Source organism: Meleagris gallopavo, chromosome 1 (assembly GCF_000146605.3).
Source record: "Meleagris gallopavo isolate NT-WF06-2002-E0010 breed Aviagen turkey brand Nicholas breeding stock chromosome 1, Turkey_5.1, whole genome shotgun sequence".
NCBI lineage: Eukaryota > Metazoa > Chordata > Aves > Galliformes > Phasianidae > Meleagris > Meleagris gallopavo.
Window position 1 is genome coordinate 62,693,936 of NC_015011.2, and position 23,934 is coordinate 62,717,869.

The following is a 23,934-nucleotide window of genomic DNA, read 5'->3' on the forward strand; positions in this document are numbered from 1 at the left end:
GGTTGGTTTTTTGTTTTTGTTTTTTTGGGGGGGGGAGTAAAGCAAAGAAAATATGATCTGTGACTGATAGTGCAGGGATTATAACCTATGATTTCAGACTGGTCAGATTTGATAAGGCTTTAGCCACCGTTGGACTGGTCAGGATGAGATGTTAGGGGAAGTGCTCAGCTGAATTTTGACAGCTGTCTTCTAGTGTTACCTTTTGGAACAGCAGGAGTGCTTTGAAGGTTCTCCTTCTCATCTCTCCTTTTCTTCAGATAGAAGATATGAAGGAAGCTTTGTTTATAAGCACACTGATTTGTGCAGAACATAAGAAGTTTTGTGTTGATGCACATTCCAACATGTTTTGCTGGATACTTGTTATTGTGTATTAGACAGCTGATAGAATTGCTGAGGAATGCCTGGAAAAATGCCTCAAGTTATCACCAGGGCTATGTCTTGAAGAAACATTCAGCACAGTGTAATCACTGCAATATATTTTGCTGTGTGGTTAATCAAAACAGAGGTTTTCATAGATTACTTTTTTCCCACGTCTTCCTTCTGCCAATCTAAGCTGTTCTGTAGTACTTACAGAGGAAAGTAAATGTGATAGCTGTCCATCAACTGCTTTATTTTCTTTAAGAAAATTAGGGAAGATCAATGAATTACAAGAATTCTGCATAACTCAATTATAAAGTACTGTGAGCACAATGTATGCAAGTGAGAACAAATCTGAATGTCTTCATATGCTGCTTAAACAAAAGAGACAAATGCTACTAAGTAGTAATGAAGATAAGTCATAATTGACTTAATAGATGAGTAATTTTGAGGCTTTCATCAGTCATGACTCTCTCTTCTTTTAAGTATCACCTGTTTTAGGCTGTTTGTTTTTGGGCTACCTTTCAGAAGGACTATGTTTAATAGCAAACAGTTGTTACGATGCAGTGGAAGAAAGAAAAGTGCCCGTAAGGCGAAGGTAGCAAAATAAAATTGTAACTTAAATCACTGTTTCATTTCTCTCTTCTTCAGCTATGTATGCCCAAGGGGCTGTCTTTCAGGACACAGGCTGACAACAGAGATCCACAGCTCCACTCATTCATAATCACCAGAGAAGATGGCTCTCGTACCTACGGGTTTGTGCTCACCTTCTATGAGGAGGTCACGAGCAAGCAGATCTGCACGGCCATGCAGACTCTGTACCAGATGCACAATGCTGAGCAGTACAGCAGCGTCTGCGCCTCGTCCTCATGCAGCATGGACTCCCTGGCCAGCAGCATCGACGAGGGCGATGCCACCTCCCTCGCCAAACTCCAGCGGTACAACTCCTACGACATCAGCAGGGACACGCTGTACGTCTCCAAGTGCATATGTCTCATCACCCCTCTGCCCTTCATGCAAGCCTGCAAGAAGTTCCTGGTCCAGCTCTACAAGGCGGTTACCTCCCAGCAGCCGCCACCGCTGCCCCTGGAGAGCTACATCCACAACATACTCTATGAGGTGCCCTTGCCGCCCCCGGGCCGGTCACTCAAGTTTTATGGGGTTTATGAGCCCATCATCTGCCAGCGACCTGGACCCAATGAGCTGCCACTCTCTGACTACCCGCTGCGGGAAGTCTTCGAGCTGCTGGGGCTGGAGAACCTGGTCCAGGTTTTTACCTGCGTTCTGCTGGAAATGCAGATCCTCCTGTACTCGCAAGGTGAGAACTTCTCCAGTGACACACATGGGTCTGCTCCCACCAGGCAGTTCCTGGGCAGCTGCAGTTGTGGGAGCTGATAATAAGCCGCTGGTTTTCAGCAGATTTGTTAAACACAAGTATGTAATGAAAAAATGCGAGAGAAATGAGGCTGTCCTAATGAAAGCACTAAATAATTGTTTCCTCCAGGCAGTCTAGGTGCCGCTTGTTTAATTATGCATTGTATTTATCATTTGTGACAGCTAGCAATAGAACTCATTTAATTATCATCCTTACACTGCCCTTGATCGTGCTGCAAGACAGCATGAAACTAATCCTATCTTCTGCAAAAATACCAGCAGCAAGAAATATATCTTGCAGAAAACACTTCTGCTGCTTTCATTTTGAACTTTCAGCAGCATATTGAAATTCAGTGAGACTTCTTTTGTCCTGTATGATGGGATACGTTCTAGTTAAAGCATGGATAGCTTTTAGCACTTGGAGGCTGAAGGTTTAATGCTGCGTTGGGTTTGAGTGGAGACACACCTAGTCTTCTCAGGAGATGTGGTTCAAGCAACATCTCAAAAACCAGAGAGCTTGAAATTGGAAACAGTGTATGATAGGTGCTTTGAGGTAATGAATTTCAGGCTCCAAAAGTGAACACTTGGTTTTATCATATAAAAGAAAAGGTCAGTAAGCATGAAAAAGTAATACTAATGAATAAAGGACTCAGAATGGAAAAATGCTGGGGGAAGTGGAAGGAGGATAGTTCTGAAAATGACTGAATTCAAAGGGTTGTCTGTTCTTTGTGTAGCACTTCTCCACACAAACTCAAGGGATTTGCTTTCAAGAACCAGAAATGAAGGGCTTTAGCTGCTCTCAGTTTGAAGTGTGAGCAGAAATCCTGCTGTTAGTTTTGATTAGGCTGCTTCTCTCCTCCCTTCTGCTTCCATGTGTGGATGCTTACCTCTTTCTTCCTCTGTTTGATTTGTGTGGCCTGTGCCACCTGACAATGGAGTTCAGTACTAAGCAGCTAACACTTCTGAAATGCCTCCCCATCCCTGCTCATCATTCTCACCTCGGTCCTTGTGAACTCACAGAAAAGCTGGAAGTTTTTAGTGGAAGCTAGTAGCATTAGCAAAAAAAACCAACCCCACCAAAGAAAAAGCCCTGCTTGTCAGATTGCATTTTAGTAGTGTTCTGTGCAGATGTACAGCACCTGGGTGTTCATTACTTTTGTGAAAGTCCTTGAGATGGATGCAAAATATCCATTAAATATTTTTGACTCAACTTTCAAAGTGCTTCCATCAGAAATTCAGAAATTCAGTAATAAGTGTTGTTGTCTTCCAATTATTGACCATAATGCAAGAGTTTGCTTGTTTCTGTTTTCATTGTGGGTTGTTCTTTGGTCTGGGTTTTTTTGTTTGTTAGATTGTTTGTTTTAAGAGGAAGATAGTGAGAATTAATCATCTCTTCCTTCCAAAATTCAGATTTTTTTCCTTTCCCTCTACTAGCAAGTCTGGAGATATTCTCGAGATGACCTTTATCTCCTTATTCAATATAGAAACATCCTGATGGGGCATAGGGAAAAGCCCTTGGGTAGTTGGGTTAGGGAAGCTGTGGGATTATGTAAATGGCATCGTAATGCTGGTTCCCAAAGGTGAGAAATGCGGAATGAAGTGCAAAGCCACGGTTTTGGCACAGCCTAATAGCTGAGAGCTTGGCTGCTGTGCTGCAACTGTTTCTAAATGTCATTCTTGCCATTCCTGCATGAGAAAACAAAGCAGCCTTCCTCTTTTTGAGATATAACTGGCCTAGGTATTACTGAAATCACTACTCTAAGCTTTGAGATCCATCAGGGAGAAACTTAGCCCCAGGTTTTTTCAAAGGCAGAAGATGAAAGGAAGTAATGATTGAAATAAAATTGCAGATTTACCCTTCCTTCTCTTTCTGCTTTAAAGACAATGGACTCTCTGGACTGTTTCCAGTGGTCTGGGCCTTATTGAAGCCTTCCCAAATTCAACAGAAGATTAGGAGGAGATGGTCTTGTGTCCACAGGGTGTGATTTCAAGCAAGAAAGCATTATTAACCCAAAGTCAGAGTTCACTGTAATGCTGCCGTACAGCACACCAGGCATCAGAGCCCTGAGCCAAAACCTGCTTCAGCTCACCAAGCTGTTTCAGTGAGTGAGCTGCTAACAACACATGTGGAAAAAGTAAGCTGACTTTTTTTATGTTTCCCTTGGCCGTGTTGGAAGGAAACTTTTCATTAAAGCTTGCCAAGAAATGTGTTCATTTTTTAAAGAATAAGGACTATTTTTTGACAGTTAAGTAAAAACATAAATCGTTGTGCAACCCTGACCATAGAATAAGTCTGCTGGCTGTCTGCTGGGAACCTGAAACTTCTCACAAAACATCTGCCTTCTAAAGGCAGATTACATTTTGAGGAGAGAGCTTTGAATACCTCAAATACTGGAAACAACTGGCCAGAGCTCCAAGCTCTACTGGCTTTAAACCTTAGCTTTATAAGCAACCTTGGGTAGTAGGCTGCCAGGACAAAGGATGGTGTTCAGGTGAAGGGGCACTCTATTCACTGACTGAGTTGGGTATTAAGCAGCAAAGGACGGGCAGGAGGGTTACACAAAGATGGTACTAGCTTTTCTGAAGTGTTCTTCTCCCTAGTGAATAAGAAGTTAAGGATGAAAGAGTTCATTTCTAGCCATGTAGCTGAAGAACAGTGTTTCCTGAACAAAGGCATGCAAGAGAGAGGAGGTGAGTGTGTTGGGTGACGTTGTCCAGCTTGCCCTGAAAGTGTTCCCAGCATGATACAAGAGTGTAAGGGCCAACGGGTAGGTATTTGTGCTGTGGCTGCTGCAGTCAACTTGGTATCTAGCTACTCTGTGGTGCTTTATGGATTTTATTTATCCCATTTGTTGTTCAAAAGAAGGGATTGCAGTAGGCTGTAACTTCATTTTGCAGCAATGGCAATTGAACTAAGGGATAAAGAGACTGCTGTAGGAAAATGATGAGCTCATTCTCTTAAGCTCCTTGGTTCCCAAACTTTTTGGGTTGCAGGCAACTACCTTAATCTTCAATTTGCCACTGACTTATAGTTTAAGCTTTAAAGCAGTCTGGTGCTGCAGAACTGTCACTGTGGCTTTATGAACCACAACTTGGTAACTGGTGTGGAGGATTGTGTACTTTCAGAGCAAAAGACACTGTGACTAAAGTATTTCAATCTGAAAACACAAAGCATCTAGTCTGACTGTGCTGTGGTGGTGTTAGGGCAAAACCTGAACAGAGATAGGACAGGTAAGAGCTAGCAGCGACCTGTGCTTGCACTATCAATGGCAGGACAAAAAAAGACAAGTCCTCAACTCTGTTGGAGACAACACAGAGTTCCATGGGCATACTCTAATCGTTTTCAGTAGGTAGATGCAACAGACTGCTGGAAGTGCCAGATTTGGCTTGCAAAGTTGGAAGCTGTACCTGGAGGCTCTGGAAGCAGAACTCCTGTGGCCTCAGGCTACAGCATTCTGGATATGGACAATATTTTAAATAGTGCCAGATTTTAACACTGGACATTTTAAAACCAAAGGGAAGGTTTAGATATTTTTTCTCTGCAAGTCTACAGGGTGACGTTTCAGTACTGCAGCCTTTTAAACTTGATCCTCAAAAAATTGTAGCTTGGATTATGATGTATTCCTATGACTTTCAAGAGACCTCAAGACTCCAAATGAATTCAAAAAAGCTGATACAAATAGTCATGCTTTGCATGGCACACGGTGTAGCACACAGCTAATGCTGTATAAGCTTGGGGCTTACAGACTTTCCTTTAAGAAACAGATTTGCTGTTGTACGTAGTTTTATTCTAGTTTATTCAATCTTAAAAATTAATACTCTTGCAAGTGCCCTTTATTTTATTCAGAGCACAGCTTTCCCATGTGATTCTGGCAATGTAATGGTATTGTGAGTGTCCAGGCTTCCAGCAGTGTCCAAGTTAATAACACTCTGCGATAGCTGCCACAATTTCCCAAGGATCAGTAACAGAATGCACTGAGATGTCTGTTGGAGAGAGATGAATTGAATCACAGGCTCTGCTGAAACCTCAGCAATCCGTCTGTGTGCCTGCCTTTCTAGGGATTTAAACATGAGAGGGAATGTGGATGAGACAAAGATAAACTTCTTACAGCTTAGGCTATTTCTATTCATTATAATTTTAAGCATTTCCCAAGTTGTTTTTCGAAGGGCTTGAGTAATTGCTCCTCAAAGACTGAAGCATTCTTTGCATTATTTTTTTAAAACCACAGGACTTATAGTTGAAATGGCTATGCTTATATATAGGTGTGCCCTAGAAAAAGGATGTCTGGAGGAACTTTCATATGAAGACGTGAGATTGTTTGAACCAAATACATGAATGATGTGTTTGCCTGTTAGAGCATTTTAACACCAAATACTTATGCAGAAAACCTTTGTTCTCCACTATTCCTTATTTAAGTTGTCACACTCCACACTAGTATTCATTAAAATGTATAGGAAACAATTGCAGAGCTAGTACTAAACAATTCACATGGGGACAGAACATGTCTACGCTGTGATTGAGATCCACATGTGGGGCTTCAGCAGCACCATGGTCATAGGAGACCACAGTGCTTATTCCCCAGGAAAAGAAATGAGTAATGTGATCCAAAGAATCAATTATCCTCTTGACTTTCACCTTCAGAGAAAAATCAAAACTATTTTTCAACTTCAAGTTACTCGGTTTTGTTGGAGAAGTCATTCAGCCTGAAAAGTCAAAGAATTTTTAAACATCTGCAAACAAGGTGAACAGCTAGTTCAGACCTGTTCTACAGCCTCACTTTTGTTAGTAATGAAGTGTAGGGGAAGATTGGCACTGTTGTTGCTGCACACACGCAGTCCATCACTTGTCCACTTTTTAAATTTGATCTTAATATTTCCCATTATAAGACATCTCTACATTTAAGAACAGGAGAAAAAAAAAAAGTTGACTTAGTTTAAATTTCAAATATCTAGAAATCAGAATCACAGAACTGTGGGGTTTGAAAGGGACCTCTGGAGATCACCTAGTCCAACCCGCTACTAAAGCACATTCCCTTGTATAGGTTCCATAGGAAAATGTCCTGGCAGGTTTTGAATATTTTAAAGAAGGAGACTCCACAACCTCTCTTGCAGTGCTGACACCCTCATCTTCATGCGGGACTTCTTGTTCTAGTTTGTGCCCATTGCTCCTTGTCTTGTTGCTGAGCACCACTAAAAAGAGCCTGGTTCCATCCACTTGATTCCCACTCTTTGGATATATATAAGCATTGGTAAGATCCACTTTCAGCCATCTCTTCTCCAGGCTGAACAGCCCCAGCTCTCTCAGCCTGTCCTCACAGGAGAGATATTCCATCACTGGGATAACTTTTGTGGCCCTCCTCCGGATGTGCTCCACCAGATCCACATCTCTCCTGTGCTGAGGACTCCACATCTGGTCACAGTGCTCCATGTGAGGTCTCACCAGCGCAGAGCAGAGGGACAGGATCACCTCCCTCGCCATGCTGGCTGCACTCCTTTCAGTGCACTCCAGGATACCATTGGCCTTCTGTACCACAAGGGCACACTGCTGCCTCATGGCCAACCTGTTATCCACAAGTGGAAAATGCCAAACAAACAAACAAACAAACAAATAAATAAATAGTGGTCCTGAGCAAAGTCACTTCAGGAAAAATGTCCAGTGATGTACGATTATTATTGTTTCCCCGATGGACCAAAAGCAGGAGCAGTAGCTAATTCAGGATGCCCTTGATATCAAAGGTGGGGTCTGCAGTCTCTGCCCTACTGCTGCCTGAGCATACTTGGCCTAGGGCCACTGTCAGCTGGACCATGCCAAGGGCTTCCCCTGACACTGGGTACGTCATCACACATAGTGCTGCTGTATTCTCACCTTGACACAGGCTTGTGCCACACTTTTGGAGGCTTAACTGTGCTAGTAGCAGAGCTGATTCAAGTTTTCCTTTGAATTAATTCTTAAGGTGCCTCTTAATCATAAACTAATTTATGCTGACCTGCTGTCTGTGACACAGATAAATGGTATAAATGGAAATGTATTGAAGTGGAAGTGATTTTTTCCATTAAGCTCTTGCTAGTGAGGGAAAAACTGGAGAAACTGGCCTCAGTGAATATTGAGCTCAAGTTATTTTCCCTTAGGCAGAGCTGACCCACAGTCTGAGGAGCTAATTCTTAGTTTATGCAATTAGATTGCAGACTTGACTCAGTCATCCTGTTTAAGAAAACGTACTTTCAGATCTGCATAAATTGCTGCTCTGCTTTGATCACGTAACTTGTATGCTGTGCCACTCCTCCCTGCCAGAGATGGAAGACAGTGATGCCCTGTAACTCTGCAGGCGACATGCTTGTGTCTCCAAGCTGCTCATGAGCCCTGAAGGTAGTAAAGAGATTCCTATGGCAAATAAATGTTACCTGAAGTGAACATGCATTTCATGTGAACATCTCCTGAAAGTCACCTGACATTACTTGTCGGCAATCAGTGCTTCAACATACAAGTCAGACACAAGAGCTTATAAACGGGAGTAAGACTGACTAAAAAACATGGGCAAGGACGAGGGAGAATGAGTGATAGTACAAGGGGGAACAATTTTAAACTAAAAGGAGAGATTTAGATTAGATAGGAGAACATTTTTCTCTCAGAATGTAGTGAGGCCCTGGCACAGACTGCCCAGAGAAGCTGTGGTGCCCCATCCCTGGAGTGTTCAGTGCCAGGTTGGATGGGGCCGTAGGCAGCCTGAGCGCCTGGGTGGCAACCCTGACCAGGGAACAGGGTTGTGGCTGGGTGGGCTTTAAGGGCCCTCCCATCCTAAGCCATTCTATGAATCTATGATTCTGTGATTCTGTGATTTATGATATGGAAGCTTTCAGGGCACTTTGAGATCTGAGAGAATTGTATGCATTGCTTCCGAGAATCTTTTGAGCTCTAATTTGAAAACCTTTATTTTCATAAACAATTTTTCTCTCGGATGTGAATTTCAGATTTCCTTTTTCATCTGCAGAGTGCTATGTATAAAACATCACAGATCTGAGGGTAGCAAGTCACCAGACAGGTCTCATGGTTGTTGGTGACTCACACACAGAGCTCAAAGCAAAACAGTAACCTTTATTTTCCAGTTTCTTCAATATACCTCAGCTAATCCATACTTCATTACAAAAGTAGATGTTGAGCAACAATTGCTTGTAATGCTTTGACTGAAAAGGTAGCATGTGAAAAAGCTAGTAGTCACAGGGGTGTTTTAGAGCTGGATCAGGCATTTCCCATTGAAGAATTAGCTCTTATTCAGTAAGGTTCATTGATTTGACACTGTTCTGCATGACATTGTGGTCTGTAAATTGGAGAAAAATAGATTTGATGGATGTACCACTCACTGGATAAGGAATTGGCTGAGTGGTTGCACTCAGAGATTTAGAGTCAATGGCTCTGTGTCCAAGTGGGGATCACTGACAAGAGGCGTTCCTCAGAGATCAGTGCTGCGTCCAGTGTTCTTTAGCATCTTTGTAGGCAACATGGACAGTGGGATCAAGTGCACCCTCAGCAAGTTTGCAGATGACACCACGCTGAGTACTGCAGTTGACACAATAGAGGGAAGGGATGCTATCAAGAGGGACCTGAGGTGTGTCCATGCCAAACTCCTGAAGTTCAACAAGTGCAAGGTCCTGCATCTGGGTCAGGACAATCCCAAACACAGATACAGGTTGGGCGGAAAATGACATGAGAGCAGTCCTGAGGAAAAGGATTTGGGAGGGTCGGTTGATGACAGATTCAAAATGAGCCCGCAATGCACGCTTGCAGCCCAGAAGGCCAATTGTATCCTGGGTTGTAGCAAGAGAATTGTGGCCAGTGGGTAGAGGGAGGTGATTCTGCCCCTCTACTCTGCTCTCATGAGACCCTGTCTAGAATACTGCACCAGTTCTATAGTCTCCAACACAAGAAGGACATGGAGCTGTTGGAGCAGGTCCAGAAGAGGTTCATGAAGACTATCGGAAGGCTGGAGTACATCCCCTACGGGGACAGTCTGAGAGAGCTGGGCTCTTCAGCCTGGAGAAGAGAAGGCTCCAGGGGGACGTTATAGTGGCCTTCCAGTCCGTGAAGGGGCCTACAGGAAATTTTTATAAGGGCAGGTTGTGACAGGACAAGGGGAAATGGCTTTTAACTGGAATAGGGTAAATTTAGACTAGTTACTAGGAAGAAATTCTTTACTATGAGGGTGATGAGACACTGGAAGAAGTTGCCCAGTGAGGCTGTGAATGTCTCCTCCCTGGAAACATTCAAGGCCAGGCTGGATGGGGCTTTGAGCAACCTGGTCTAGAGGGAGGTGTCCCTGCCTATAGCAGGGGTTTGGAACTGGATGATCTTAAAGGTCCCTTCCAACTCAAACCATTCTATGAAAACTTGCACTATGTGACTATAATCTGATTTTCATTGCTCATCTTTTGCATCTTTGTTGACAATCCTTTTATCTATCCTGTACAATAACCCAAAAAGCATGGCAAATTCAAATATCCAGACAGCAGCTGAAATATATATATTTTTTCTGTTTTAATGTCCTAAAGTGTTATTCATATAGATGTCTAATTACCCTGAGCATCAGGCAGCCTCATTGCTCACTGCCAAGGGCTAGCCATATCCTTAACAGCTCCAGCAAGGGCATTCCATGTCTTGACCCCTCATCCACCTCTCCAGTGTGTGGGAAGAACGAGCAGTAGTGGTGACCTGATGCATGATTGTGCTGGCTGAAGTAGATAGCCATGCTGGGCAAATGGCAAGCCCCCCTGTCCATTCCAGAGGGTGTGAGGTGAGGACCCGGGAGGGAGAATGAGTGCACTGCTTCCACCAGCACTGCCGTGTGAGCCTGCCCCAGGGGCATGATGTGAGGGGAACACCACAAAATGCCCCAGCTGCAAGAAATGTCTTGTTCTCTTCAGCCTGGAGAAGAGAAGGCTGCAAGGGAACATTATGGCGGCCTTCCAGTACCTGAAGGGGCCTACAGGAAACCAGGGGAGAGACTTCTTATAAGAGCAGGTAGCAACAGGACAAGGGGAGGTAGTTTTAAGCTGGAAGAGGGTAGATTTAGACTAGATATTAGGAAGAAATTCTTTACTGTGAGAGCGGTGATACACTGGAACAGGTTGCCCAGAGAGGTTGTGGATGCCCTCCACCAGAAGCATTCAAGGCCAAGCTGGATGGGGCTTTGAGCAACCTGGTCTAGAGGGAGATGTCCCTGCCTATAGCAGGAGGGTTGGAACTAGATGATCTTGAAGGTCCCTTCCAACCCAAACCATTCTATGATTCTATTATTTTTCCTTTTCTGCTCTTATTTACTGCTATTTTTTAAAACTCAGTTTTTAACTGTTGCTTCATTTTCGTTTGTTCCTTTCCATAAGGCACTCTATGTGGATGTGTTTAGTCGTCTTCCAGGATACACACAAACACAGGGGTTTGCAAAGTTGCAGTTATACTTGTGTGTTCAAAAAGCTGAAGAGCAAGGGAAGTGGCATCCAGCTAGCCTAGCTTTTCAAATACTTCCAAGTACTTGCAAATTGGATATGAAACAGAATGGTGAAAGGAGAAAAAAAGAGGAGGCATGGCCTATTTTTCAAGCATTGCAGTGGATTTAGAAGATCCAGGCTGAGACTTCAGCTCTGCTGTAGGCTTTGTGCTGTTTCTGGTAGGTTGCTGTAATGTAGTTGGAGGACGGCTGTGTTGTTGTTTTGTCAGGAAGACAGATGTAACAGAGCTAAAATAACACTGTACTGATGACAGCAATAATGCAGTTTCTGATTTGAATGGATGTGTGCATATGCTGTTGCACATGTTTTAGTATCAAAAATTCTATGGTCAGGTGTTAGTTGAGAAAGTCCCAGGTGGAATTCTCTTCTGTTTGATTATGACTTGAGATTTTAACTAGTTTTGAAGGAGTCACCTGAACAAGGGAAGACTCAGCTGTTTTGAGCAGGGTAACGCTGATATCTCTTTCTCTTCTCAAAGGATTTTTTTTTTTGCTTTGCTGCAGCATGGGAAGGATTTTTAGATTTCAGACTTTCTTATGCAGCAGGAGAAGCAATTTTTATGTTGAGCTTTTGAATTGCTGAGCATTGCAGAATTTCCCCAATCTGTAAAATGAAAGGAGTGGAATCTCTTCTGGTTTGTTTTTTCAACCACTGCCCGTGTTTGAACTGTAAGTTCTTTGGGACAGATATTTCTGCATGCACAGTGTCTATTGTAATATCATTCTGCTTGGTTGTTGGCCCTTATTATTATGAAGAATCAGCAAGTCCAAGTATTTGCCTAACCCTAACCCTCTGTCAGAAACAAACATCATAGTGAGTTTATGTTCAAATTCTGAAATCATTTCCAAACAAAACAGTGACCCATAATTACCTAGGAATCTTTCTGGGCTTGCAGTGTAAGCACTACACTGTGACTTGTGATCCCCATGAGTATTTCCACAACTTCACAATGCTGAAATGTGGCACGCATGCAGCAGAGCTGCTGACCCGTGCTGGAGTGTGTCTGCACTGCAGTTTTTTCCCTTCACAGGCAAGTGAGATGCAGAGTTGGCCGAAGGCCCCCAGCAGATGCTGCCTGAAGAAGGCATTGAGTCCAGGCTCTTAGAACTCAGCTCCGCTGCCCTCTTCTTCACACAGAAGGAAGGTTAAGTGTGAGAGACAGACCTGTGCCAAATCCTGCTAAGCGGCTGCTGCGAGGCAGTGGTTGCAATAGAACCCACAGGGGCCACTTGCTCTGGAATTATCCTCCTTGAGTAGTTTCTCTTGGAAGATATCCCCTTGTATCAACGAGAGATTTAACTCTGAACATGAAGAATTTGTAAGCATTGCACTCGCCAGTGTTGCGTGTGTTGAATAAAGTGCCCCAGGAGGGCAGAGTGAGGGAAGCAGGTATAATCAGCAAAGGGAGAGAGAAAAACAGCCATGGAAGTAAAAGAAGGAATTGATTTTACACACTTGAGGCAATTGCCTTGATTTGGCCCTTCCTCACCAAGTTTGGGACCTCTTGTGGATACCACCCAGACAGTTTTTCTACTTTTTGTATCTTTTCTGGATGTTTCCTGATTTCAAGTGGGTGGATGGGAAACAGGGCTATTTTGTGTGCTCTGCTCAACAAGCAGTCCTTTCTCCAAACCCACTTCCTGTGCTGCTGAGTACTACCTAACCTCCTGTTCTGGCTCAAGACTGGGTTAGGATCAGAGAACTATTTTCCTACCCAGTCTGTCATGCATCCAGCAGAAGGCAAAGCCTGGCTTGCAGTTGGAGATTGCTGTCGACATCTGATAGTGGTGGTGGCATAGGATCAGGAGACCCTCCCACCTTGACACAAATGCACACCATCTGATTTTTTTTCCCACTTTCATTCTTTCCCTCCTTCCTTTTTTCTGTTCTGCTACCCTTTTTCTGTCTTTGGTTTGGGAAAAATGGGTTAATCCCTTTGTTTCCAAGTTGCCTTCAGTACCTACACAAGCTTTCCTCAAATGCCTGTAGGTACAAGAATCTCAGTCAAAAAGGCAGGAAAACTTAAGTGTATCTAATGTTTTCTGACTCAAACTTCTTTCTCTTCAGTAGAAATTGCTGGATACCTAATTGCTTTTAATTGATAAGTTCTGCTAAATGGTAACAATTAGCTTAATAATTTGGTTATCACCCACATTCCTCATAGCAAACTGTTAAAAAAAAAAAAACAAAGCTTGTGCTTGTAAACTTATTAAATATTGTTAGTACCATCAAAAAATAAAAATAAAAAAAATCATGAATTTCCAGAGCTGAATGCCCTTATTCAAAAAAATGCTTGTAACCCTGCTGTGAAGGTCTGTCCTTTCTGACCATGTAGGTCTGAGCAGACCTAACAGTCATCTTGTGCCTATTAAGGCATACTATTTTCTGTATTAATTTTGTTTTAACTTTAACAACTTTCAGAGTTATGGAATGTGTACAAAATATCATCATTCCTCAGACATCAGCAGGTGTTGTAAGTTAATTTAATATAAATGCTCCACAACAAGACTGCCAATAGACATATATAATTACATACCATTTCAAAGAGAGAGATTCCTAAACAGCTATTCTGCAGCTGGGAGTGGTTTTGAGGTGCAACCTTGAGACTGACTTGTATGTATGAAAATGGTTTTGAAGGCTGAATGACTGGCTGTTAGCAGGACAAGATGAAAAATGTTTTTGCCCTGCCAGCTGACCTGCAGATAGAGGCTGGTTTTCTGCAGAGAGGTGCTAGCAGGAAGGAGAAAGGATAATGCAATTCGTTGTTTTAATTTACATATTTATTCAAGTGCATCTTCCCAGTGACCTCCTAAAAGCAGAGCAGGGTCAGACAACAGCACTTCGGCTGACACTGATGTCTGCCAGGAAGTCAGGCTGGGTTGTTCAGGAATGGGAAGGCTGGGATCCTAACCACACAACAGAGGCAGTGGGGCTGTAGGAAAATAGGAACAACCATCTTTTTGTGATAGCACTGGGCAGCATTCCTGCCTTTAGCCAGTGGTGATAAATGAGACGTGCTGCTTCTTTGTGATTATTTAATGCTTCTAAGGACCTAGGTGTACTTTTGTACTCTTAAAAATTCAGGGGGAGTTGTTAATGCAGAAGATACTGTAATACAGAGCAGAAGCATTCAGTTGGTTTCACAGTCTTTAACAGCTTACTGGACCCAAGTGTCCTTACCTATTTCTGGATGGCTCATTTGCAGTCTGAGTTTTGCCATAAGGATGGCCATCTCTTTAATACAAACGTGTGATTTATTTATTTATTTGTTTGTTTGTTTATTTAACTCACTATGTTCTCAATTCAGTTCTCTCATTTGTATTAATAAGTAGATAGTGGAATTGCATCTTGCTAGCTGAATATTTGAAAAATAATCTGCTCTTATCCAAAAGCTAAAATATAAAATATTCTTGTGGCTTAGTTGGACCTAATTAAATTTCAATTTGAAAGATAGCACACAGTGGTTTACTTGCCCCATGACACTACAAAGCAATAACTACTAAGTACAAATTTGGGAAAACAATACAATACAAAGTGCTAGCTATATGGAATATGTTAAGAACTGAATTTCCCATCATCTTCTCTTTGGATTTCTTTTAAAACAGTCCTTTGGGGGACTGTCAGCTTCTGCTGGAATGTAAGCAGGGTGAGCCTCTCAGAAGATGCACTCCACCTTGGAAATAGCAGCAAGTGCAGCGGAAAACAGGCTGGCAAAAGCAAGTGAGAAAACCTCACTGCAGTGTTTCCTTGAAGTTCTCTTCCTTTCTTCTCTTTTTTCCTTGTAAAATGTACTCCTTTTATAGAATCAGAATATTATTAACCTGTGCTTTAGAGAGATTTTCTGGTATCTTTTTAATAAATGAATTTAATGATGGAATAGATCTAGATAAGATATGAATATTTATGTTCAGCAGTTTCTTCCTGCGGGTAATGAGTTTTGATGAATTACTAATGCTTTAGGCTTTTAAATACTTCAGAACTGTCTTATTTTCAAAAGAGCATCTTACCATATAAATACGGTTTCTGTGTTGTCACTGCTGTCCTTGTAAACCAGATTCCAGAAGTGGAAGGCAGGAGGATAATCCAGTGTCTCTCTCTTTCCCCCCGCCTAGATTACCAGCGCCTGATGACAGTTGCAGAGGGGATCACGACACTGCTGTTCCCATTTCAGTGGCAGCACGTGTATGTTCCCATCCTTCCTGCCTCCCTCCTGCATTTTCTGGACGCTCCGGTTCCCTACCTGATGGGGCTGCAATCCAAGGAGGGAACCGACCGCTCCAAGCTGGAGCTGCCACAGGAGGTAGGTCTTTGCACTTGGGGTGCTGCTCAGAAGCACGTAACTGGTGTTTGTGTGAATCCCTGCTGGAAAATACCAGTCCCTGTGCTAGGAAGTGTCTCTGGTACTGTGAAGACTGTTTCCATAGAAGCTCCATTTTCCAACAGGAGAAAAATGGAGGGGAGAAATTCTCCACAGATCTTCATAGAATCATAGAATTTCCCAAGTTGGAAGGGACCCACAAAGACCACCGTGTCCAGATCCATATGGGACTACCCAAAATCAAGCCCTAAGTCTGACAGCAGCATCCAAATGTTTCTTGAACTGCAGCAGCTTGAGGCCATGTGCACTGCCCCCACATGCCCACGGGGCAGCCTGTTCCATGCTCACTACCCTCTGGTGCAGAAACTTTTCCTAGTACCCAGCTACACCACTCCTGACACAGCTCCATGCTGTTCCCTTGTGTGCTTCTGAATTTAGCAGGTGCAGCTAATTATGACTTCTAAATTCTTTTATTTCTTTCTGTGACAAGTTTCTCTACTGTCCCTACATCACTCACTTCACCATGTTTTGTTATTCTTTGTTTGTGTCACAGTCCTATTGGCCCAGAGCTAAGGAGTATTTCATTTGGGATGAAAGTGGTTGTCAGGTGCAATAGCTAGAAGCAATGAAGTTTTCCCTGTCAGCCTTTCAACAAACATTTCCTGTTTTGTACCCGCCTTGTCCCACCCACATGTGAACCCATGCATTCCAGAGTGGGTCAAGGTCTACTGCCAGACCAGTTTCCTGGCTTCAAGTAAACCAAAGTTGCAATAATATTGTGCCTGTGACCCACATAGAAGCTCACTCCAGCAATGTCTTTTTGGAATAATATGTTCTTGTCTACCACTCTTTCCCCAGAGGAAAAAAAAAAAAAAAGAAGAGGTTGTCCTCTGACTGTCTGTGTTGAGGTCACTGGTGGTAGAGTGAAATGGAGATTTTCCTATGTGGAATTTGACCACAGTGTTCAAAACTGCTTCTTGTTTTAACTTGACCACTGATGACTCTCCACACTGCAAAATCTTTGGGATATTGCTAGCCTGCTCCATCTTCCAGATTGTGACTACTTTAGGGCCCATCTCTTGAGCAAGCTGTATCTTTTAACTTGGGTTTCTTCTTAAAATGAGTGAGAACACTAAGAGTAACATTTTGCATGGCTGCAACGTCTCACATCTTCAGCACTGCAGCACCCAACTTTGTGCAGGGACCTCTCCTGGAAGCAGGAACTTGCAGTGGGCACTCCTACTGAGCGGGCAGTGGGAGCATCAGCAAAGGAGTATGTGCAAGAGGGTGAGCTTATGTGCGGAAGTTGATGGATAAACAGAGAGCAAAGGTAATGTGGTTTTTACTTAAGGTTTATTTCAGGTGTTGGGTGGAGGTGACAGATTCTTGGTTTAGGTAGCACGTAACAATACAAATCAGATCTTACCTCTTCGATGCAGTGGCCCAGTTACATGAAATTCATACAACCTTGGAAATAAAGCTGGTATCTAGCTATGCTTTTTAGTAAAACCATGTTAATGTTACATAATTGCTGTATTAAGTTATTATTCATATGCTTTTAGTTAGCAGATTAAGCTGTCATTTTCCTTAAATTAAACTTTTAATGTGATAGGCTCGCAGTATCACCAGAATAACAAATTGAATATTTCCAGTGAGAGAACAGTAAGTGCGGGGCGTGAAGAAGCACCCTGTGACAATATTTAATAACTGGGTAAAAAAGAACAGTCCAGCATTTATGGAAATCATAGGTCCAGTAAATGTAGGAGAAGAATAGGAGATGTATTGATCGGGGAAATCTTGAATCTCAAATTCCTCTAGACAATTAAAAAATAATCCTTCAACATACAAGCCATGATGAAGCACTGTTTGCTTTAGCATTCCTTTATTCTTCAGGCCGGAGGCTGGCTTGTCAAGCTCTTGGTCTAAATATAAAACATTTGTATGTCAGAGATAAAAATTCTAACAACTGGCCATCGTGCTGTCTTAAGGTTACTAATCTCTGTGCATTAACTTTAATCATCAGATGTTTTTGAAGAGAGAAGTGACACCAGTTCCCCAAGGGTTTTCTGAATCCGTGTCTCATTTTTCGAATTTTGTAAATGATATGCAGAGCTGAAATTAAAAAGCCTTTGAAATGAAATATTGATGTAGATAAGAAGGCAGTCCCTGAGCTAAGGAACAGTAGCGACACATCCACAACTCTTTAATGGCTGTGCAGTTAAGTAAAGCAAATTGTTTTGTATGAAGGAATGCTTTTCTTTGTACAGTCCTAATTTTGTATGAAAAACTAAGCTGAGGGGACACTTACGCCAAATGAATCCTAATACCCCTTAAGTATTTATGCAAAGTGCTATGAATGTCAAACACATCCCTGAAATATGCAAAACATTATAACCGGGTTTGCCGTGGAATATATTGCCCTGTGGAAAATTAACTTTTTCAGAAAAGGAGGAAAACAAATCCTTTCCATTCACAAAATCCGCAGGTTATCCTGCAGGGTTTTGTGGGAAGCCAGAGGAGCCGGGGCAGTGGCTGAGTCAGACTAACACAGACCTGTTCCTGCTGCCCCACCAGTGCCTGCAGCTGGGGTGAAACCCATCAGAGCTCAGTTCCCTGGGAATCTGAGTCGCTTTAACACTTTACTCAGCATGGTGCACTCAGTGAATTTCAGATGTAAGCCACAGTTCAGATCAGTTACAGATTTTCCTCCTGCTATTATTCCTAAGGGTGCACTTGCAATGTAATTAATTTTTATGTAGGGTTCTTCCCTCCCCGACTGCTTGAATCTGCTCTGCTAAATTCATGTCTCCACTTAGCTTTAATCTTATGGGCTGAGATCCATCTCCATGCACAGAAAAGCTGTCTGAGAGCATTCTGTTTATAACTCAGGCTGAGCAGTTTCCAAGATTAAAAGCTAGAAGCAGAGGGATGGGGGGAGTGGGGAAATAGGGCCTGGTTCCACTTGAACAGGGTGTAGTCAAGCATGATCTTTATCATGATTTTTTCACTCAGAGGGTGGTGACACACTGGAACAGGTTGCCCAGGGAGGCTGTGGATGCCCCATCCCTGGAGGCATTCAAGGCCAGGCTGGATGTGGCTCTGGGCAGCCTGGTCTGGTGGTTGGTGACCCTGCACATAGCAGGGGGTTGAAACTAGGTGATCATTGTGGTCCTTTTCAACGCAGGCCATACTATGATCCTATGATTTTATGATCCCAAAGGATTTAAGGATTTGCATGGGACCCGCTTGTGTATCGTAACTACATCATCTTTCTCGGTTAAATCCTTGTTCTTCAGTAACTACAGAGGTTCCTACAGAGGCTCCTGATAAAATGAACGCAGCCTCAGGATGTGGTGATTCACACAGCTCATGGTTGCACAAGCTGAGAAGTGGTGCTGCGCATCCCAACTGCTGCTACACCCCTAGCTGTGCTGGGAAGGGATCTGGAGGCTTTGCAACAGGAAACTTAGGATCTGTGAATCCCAGGAGAATGAACCAAGGAGGCTTTACTCAAATATTAAATCACTGTCATCTACTTGGTCCTCAACTTTACTGAAGTCACTCTTAGTGATTTCAGACACACTATATCTCTCACAAATATGTGCTCTTATCCTTTTGTCCGGACACATTCTGGGGAAACAGGGCTACTTAGAGAAGCAAATTCAGTGCTGAATGTCTATTTTGTAACCCTGCTTCATATTTCAGGCAAACTTGTGCTTCGTGGATATCGATAACCATTTCATCGAGCTGCCAGAGGAATTCCCCCAGTTTCCCAACAAGCTGGAGTTTATCCAGGAAATCTCCGAGGTCCTCCTGCAGTTTGGGATCCCTCCGGAGGGCAACCTGCACTGCAGTGACAGTGCCACCAAACTCAAGAACCTGGTCCTTAGTGACCTGGTGAACGACAAAAAGAATGGGAACATCCCTGGCAATGCCCTCAACATGTATGAGCTGCTGAAAGGCAACGAAACCATCGCCCGCCTGCAAGCTCTCGCCAAGAGGACAGGCGTGACGATGGAGAAGATGACCATCACGGCTCCCCTTGCAGAAAAAGAGAAGGATATAAAGTTGCAATGTGAGGAAGTGGAGCTGAGGGACTACAAACTGAACGTGCAGCTCCGTGAGGTGTTTGCCAACCGCTTCACACAACTATTTGCAGACTATGAGGCATTCGTCATCCAGGCTGCCCCCGATCTGGAGTCATGGCTGACCAACAGGGAACAAATGCAGAACTTCGACAAAGTAAAGATTGCTCTGTCTTTATTTTGACACCTCAAAGTGTTTTTGGGAGGTGTGGGACAATAGCTATATTATGTATATGTAGCCTAGATACTCTTTAATCCTCCCTTCTTTGTCTGCCTCCTCGAGAGATTCATTTGCTTTGATTACCTGGTACCAGGCTGTCTGCCAAAGTAAATTGGTGTGGGTCCACTGAGCCACTCAGAGCTGTCCTGGTGGGTACCAGTGCCCTGCTGCTGCCTGGCTGATGGGGCTGTCCTGTGGGTTTTCTGAACAGCAGCAATGGAAAAGCGACTTTTTTTTTCCTTTTTCCTTTGTTGATAGGAGAGGTACACACACAAGACAAATAGAAAATCCACTTTTCTATGTTTCTTGTTTCCTAATCTCACAGTAGGGCTTTTTTTTAACTTGTAGTCTAGTTCTGCAGAAGGTTATCAAGTTATTATGTCAGTAGAGTACTGTTATGGCTCCACTATAGTGCATACACAAGAGTGAAAAAACAGGTGAGATCAGAAATGGGGAAATAAGTAGACTGTGGGTTAGCAAGAGGAATGAGAATTTTTTGCGAGCTTGCACAATTATTATTTCTGAATGATTTTTCAAAGTAGATAATGCTTTTAGCTATCAGCTTTTATAGATACAAGTCCTACTCTGAGGGGAATATCAGAGGGATAAATGGTGAGGAATAGACTAAATATTGATTTCAGTCAGCTTTTGACCATTAAAAAAAAAAGAAAGAAAAGCTGCCATATCTTTTCTTGGTGTTGTTTGTTCTTAAGTGTTGAGCAGAGTGGCATTCAGAAGCAGGAGTTTGTTTATGCAAGCTCTATTAGTACTTGTACAATAAAGTGGGCTTTTAAGGTGAGAGCTTTCAAAACTCAGAGATTTAGGCACACGCTCAATTTTAATTGGAATTTCAAGAATAATTCCCCCATTTAATTTCACAAAAGAACATGAGCTAAATTGCATTGAGCACCTCTACATACACATGGCACCTCTGTGAGCAAGCAGGTACGTGCAGACCAGAGGCACACACAGATTGTGTATGGCTCATACCTGAGGGAACAGCCATCAGACTTCTTTGAAAAAGCTGGCAGCACAGGTACTCCTTCAGCAGCTCTGTATTGCAATTACTTGAGCTGTCCCAAAGCTCCTTCTTCCTCACAGTAGTGACCAGAGGGGTGATGCATCAGACAAACACTTGTGTAGCTGGATTCCATCGTCTCTGAGGGGGTGTTTCTGTGGTGGGGAAGCCTTGCTCAAGCCTCCCTGATGGCTGCTGCACCAGTTCACTGTAGGATAGCTCAACATGTCAAGGCATGGCATGAGCGTGGCATTGATGCTCTGCTCTGTATTTCAGGCTTCCTTCCTCTCGGACCAACCTGAGCCTTACCTTCCATTCCTATCGCACTTCATTGAGACACAGATGTTTGCAACCTTCATAGACAACAAGATAATCTCCCAGTGGGAAGAGAAGGACCCTTTTCTGCGAGTTTTTGACTCTCGAATTGAGAAAATAAGGCTATATAATGTAAGGGCCCCTGCACTGCGGACATCCAATTATCAGAAATGCAGCACTCTGAAGGAAGCAGGTATGTTCAGATGGTGAATAAAATATTCAAAAGTACAGAGTCAGCCACAAGGAGATACAGGTCCTCAGTCATCTGAGTGCTGAAGCTACCTGAGCAGCACTCCTCAGTGTCATTATTTCCTTAGGGAAAATCTTCTTCAGTGGGCTTTTACACACTAAAGACAGCAGAAGTCCCCATCTTTCCTTCAAGCCCCCTTGTGCATTTAATAATCCCAGCCAAGCCCCAGGAGGAAGCTCACTTCATCCCCTTCCAGGCAGCTTACGTCTGTCCATGGCAGGGCTTCCCTTTACTGCACAAGTGGGACCAGTGCCAGCCGCACCAAGCCTTGGCACTTGAGATGTTCACCTCATCTCCCCCTTTCCATAAAAAGGGCAATTTTTGGCTTAGGCCATTTGACTAGAGCAGCAGGGGGTGTTGGGGACATAATTGTACATGGCACATTTGGTGGCTCCTGCTGTAGATGTTCAGTGTTAACAAACAACATGCTGTGTGCTGCTATATTCGCAGGACACATTTTTCAAATTATACACCAGTTTTTTATTGTGTGAGTCTTTATTTAATTTCCTAGTAATGCAGAAAAATTGTACTCTACAATTCATTGGGACAGACATTAATGAACTGAGGCAAGAGCATTTCTTTTGGGTTTTTTGTTCATTTTCTGATTTATTGGGAACATCTTGCCTGTTACAAATGTGACAGAAATAAATCCTATCTCTGATTAACTCTTTCTCTTTAAAAACAATTCTAATTTGCAGGTTGCCTGTCTATTCGGCGTCTAGTTTTGGTAGATATTGTGGCACCGGAGCCTCATTTTCTGTCTCTTGAAATGCAGCAAGCTGATAGTAATGCCAGCTTTATTTCATATTTACCACTCAGGCACACATGAGCCCAGCATCAGCACTCGTTTGTTTAACCCACTGTTTTTGAAACCCCCCCAAACCCTCTGTGTCTCACTACCCAGTCCTTATCTCCAAAATAAAACCATGCAGAGAGACTTTTCTTAGGAGGAGAAAAGCTCCTGAGTTTCTGATGATAATGTGTGTAAATCTTATGACAGTTTCTTCTCAGTCACAGTTGTATAAAATAGGAAATGAATTCTTTGTTGTTCTTGACAAATGGAAAATGGATTTAGCTTCCCCATCTTGCATTTATATTCACAGTCATGACATGCTGAAAGAATGGCTCTGCCCATTAATGGATGGGCTGAGAGAGCTGAATACTGAAGTTGTTAATTCACTGCTGATCTCCCCCACTCACCCCCTCTCCCCACTCTCTTAGAAGCTCATCTGACACAAGTGTTGAGAGGCTGATGGGCTCGATTTGCATTCTGCCAGAGAGCTGAGGTGAAACCCTCAGGCCACATCATGACCAAACTGCTGGCCTCAGAGGGGTTTCCATGGAGCCCTCTCTGCCCTTGTCATAGCCTCTGGCCTGTCCAAATGTTTGCTCACCTCCCTTGCCCTGCTCACCCCTCAGGCCTTGCTAACTGACCTGCTTTCTGCAGGGCCTGTCATCAGTACTGGCACCTCCTCTCTCAGGAGAAGGATAGTTTCAGTGCCAGCCGTTTGTTAAATTCCGGTCTCGCCCCAGCATGTCTGTCCGAGGAAGCATTCCTCTGGCCAAGTGAGGTGCCCAGCCCTCACAGGGAGCTGCTCCGGTCCCATTGGGCCCCAGCTGTCCACACGAAGAGGCAACGAGGTCAAACACCAAGCTACAGGGAAGCTTGCACTGCCCTTGTCAGCAAATAATACATCCCATTCCCCAGCTCCACCAGCTAACTTGTTTGTCTCAGCACCACTGGTGTGCAGTATGGAAACTAAAACCCAAATAACACAGTAATGCTTTTGTAAGCGACAGATTTCAGGGACTAAAATGAGTGTTTAACTTCTTAGAGACTTACTCGGGATAAGAGCATGACTGCTTCTGTTGTAGTAGCTTGGATAACATGATTGTTGACGTATGGGTGTAACTTGCAGCCCAGTCCATTGAGCAGCGGCTGATGAAGATCGATCACACGGCCATCCACCCGCATTTACTTGATATGAAGATTGGCCAAGGGAAATACGAACAAGGATTTTTCCCAAAGTTGCAATCAGATGTCTTAGCAACAGGACCTACCAATAACAAGTAAGCACACTTCTTATTTTCTGAATTTGAAAGCAGGTTTCTGTTCTGAAAGATACACATCAATTGACAGCAGTCCAAATTTTGGGTGCTTTCTCACTCAATACTCTTTTCTGTTTTAGTAGTAAAGACCATGTCTTCTCATACATATTCTTAGTTCTATCGTTGTCATAATAAATTTATAATTGGTTTTCTATTTTGCACTGAATAGGATAATTTGGAAACCCAATAAATAATTCAGTTTCTGAAAGAAATTTTGACATGCTGAATGAAAGTAGTGTCCAATCTGTTCCTCTCTTTTCCTTTACCTCTTATTATATGCCCCAAAGATTTTTATAGCTCTTTCAGTTTCCAGACTGAAAAAATAACTCCGTGAGGACGGAGAGTATGAGGTTCTGTACTGTGCTTTGATCAGAAGGTAGGAGATAC

At 43.2% G+C, this 23,934-nt stretch overlaps 1 protein-coding gene across 1 annotated transcript in view; it reads left to right on the forward strand.

Moving 5' to 3' along the window:
• The window catches only part of LOC100541957 (DENN domain-containing protein 5B), a 79,096-nt gene that overhangs the window by 33,333 nt on the left and 21,829 nt on the right, over positions 1–23,934 (forward strand). The window contains exons 5-10 of the mRNA XM_031553441.1: positions 1,009–1,675; positions 15,345–15,532; positions 19,256–19,792; positions 21,150–21,381; positions 22,137–22,223; positions 23,358–23,508. Coding sequence (XP_031409301.1) covers positions 1,009–1,675; positions 15,345–15,532; positions 19,256–19,792; positions 21,150–21,381; positions 22,137–22,223; positions 23,358–23,508 — 1,862 coding nt within the window. The remainder of the gene's footprint in view (positions 1–1,008; positions 1,676–15,344; positions 15,533–19,255; positions 19,793–21,149; positions 21,382–22,136; positions 22,224–23,357; positions 23,509–23,934) is intronic.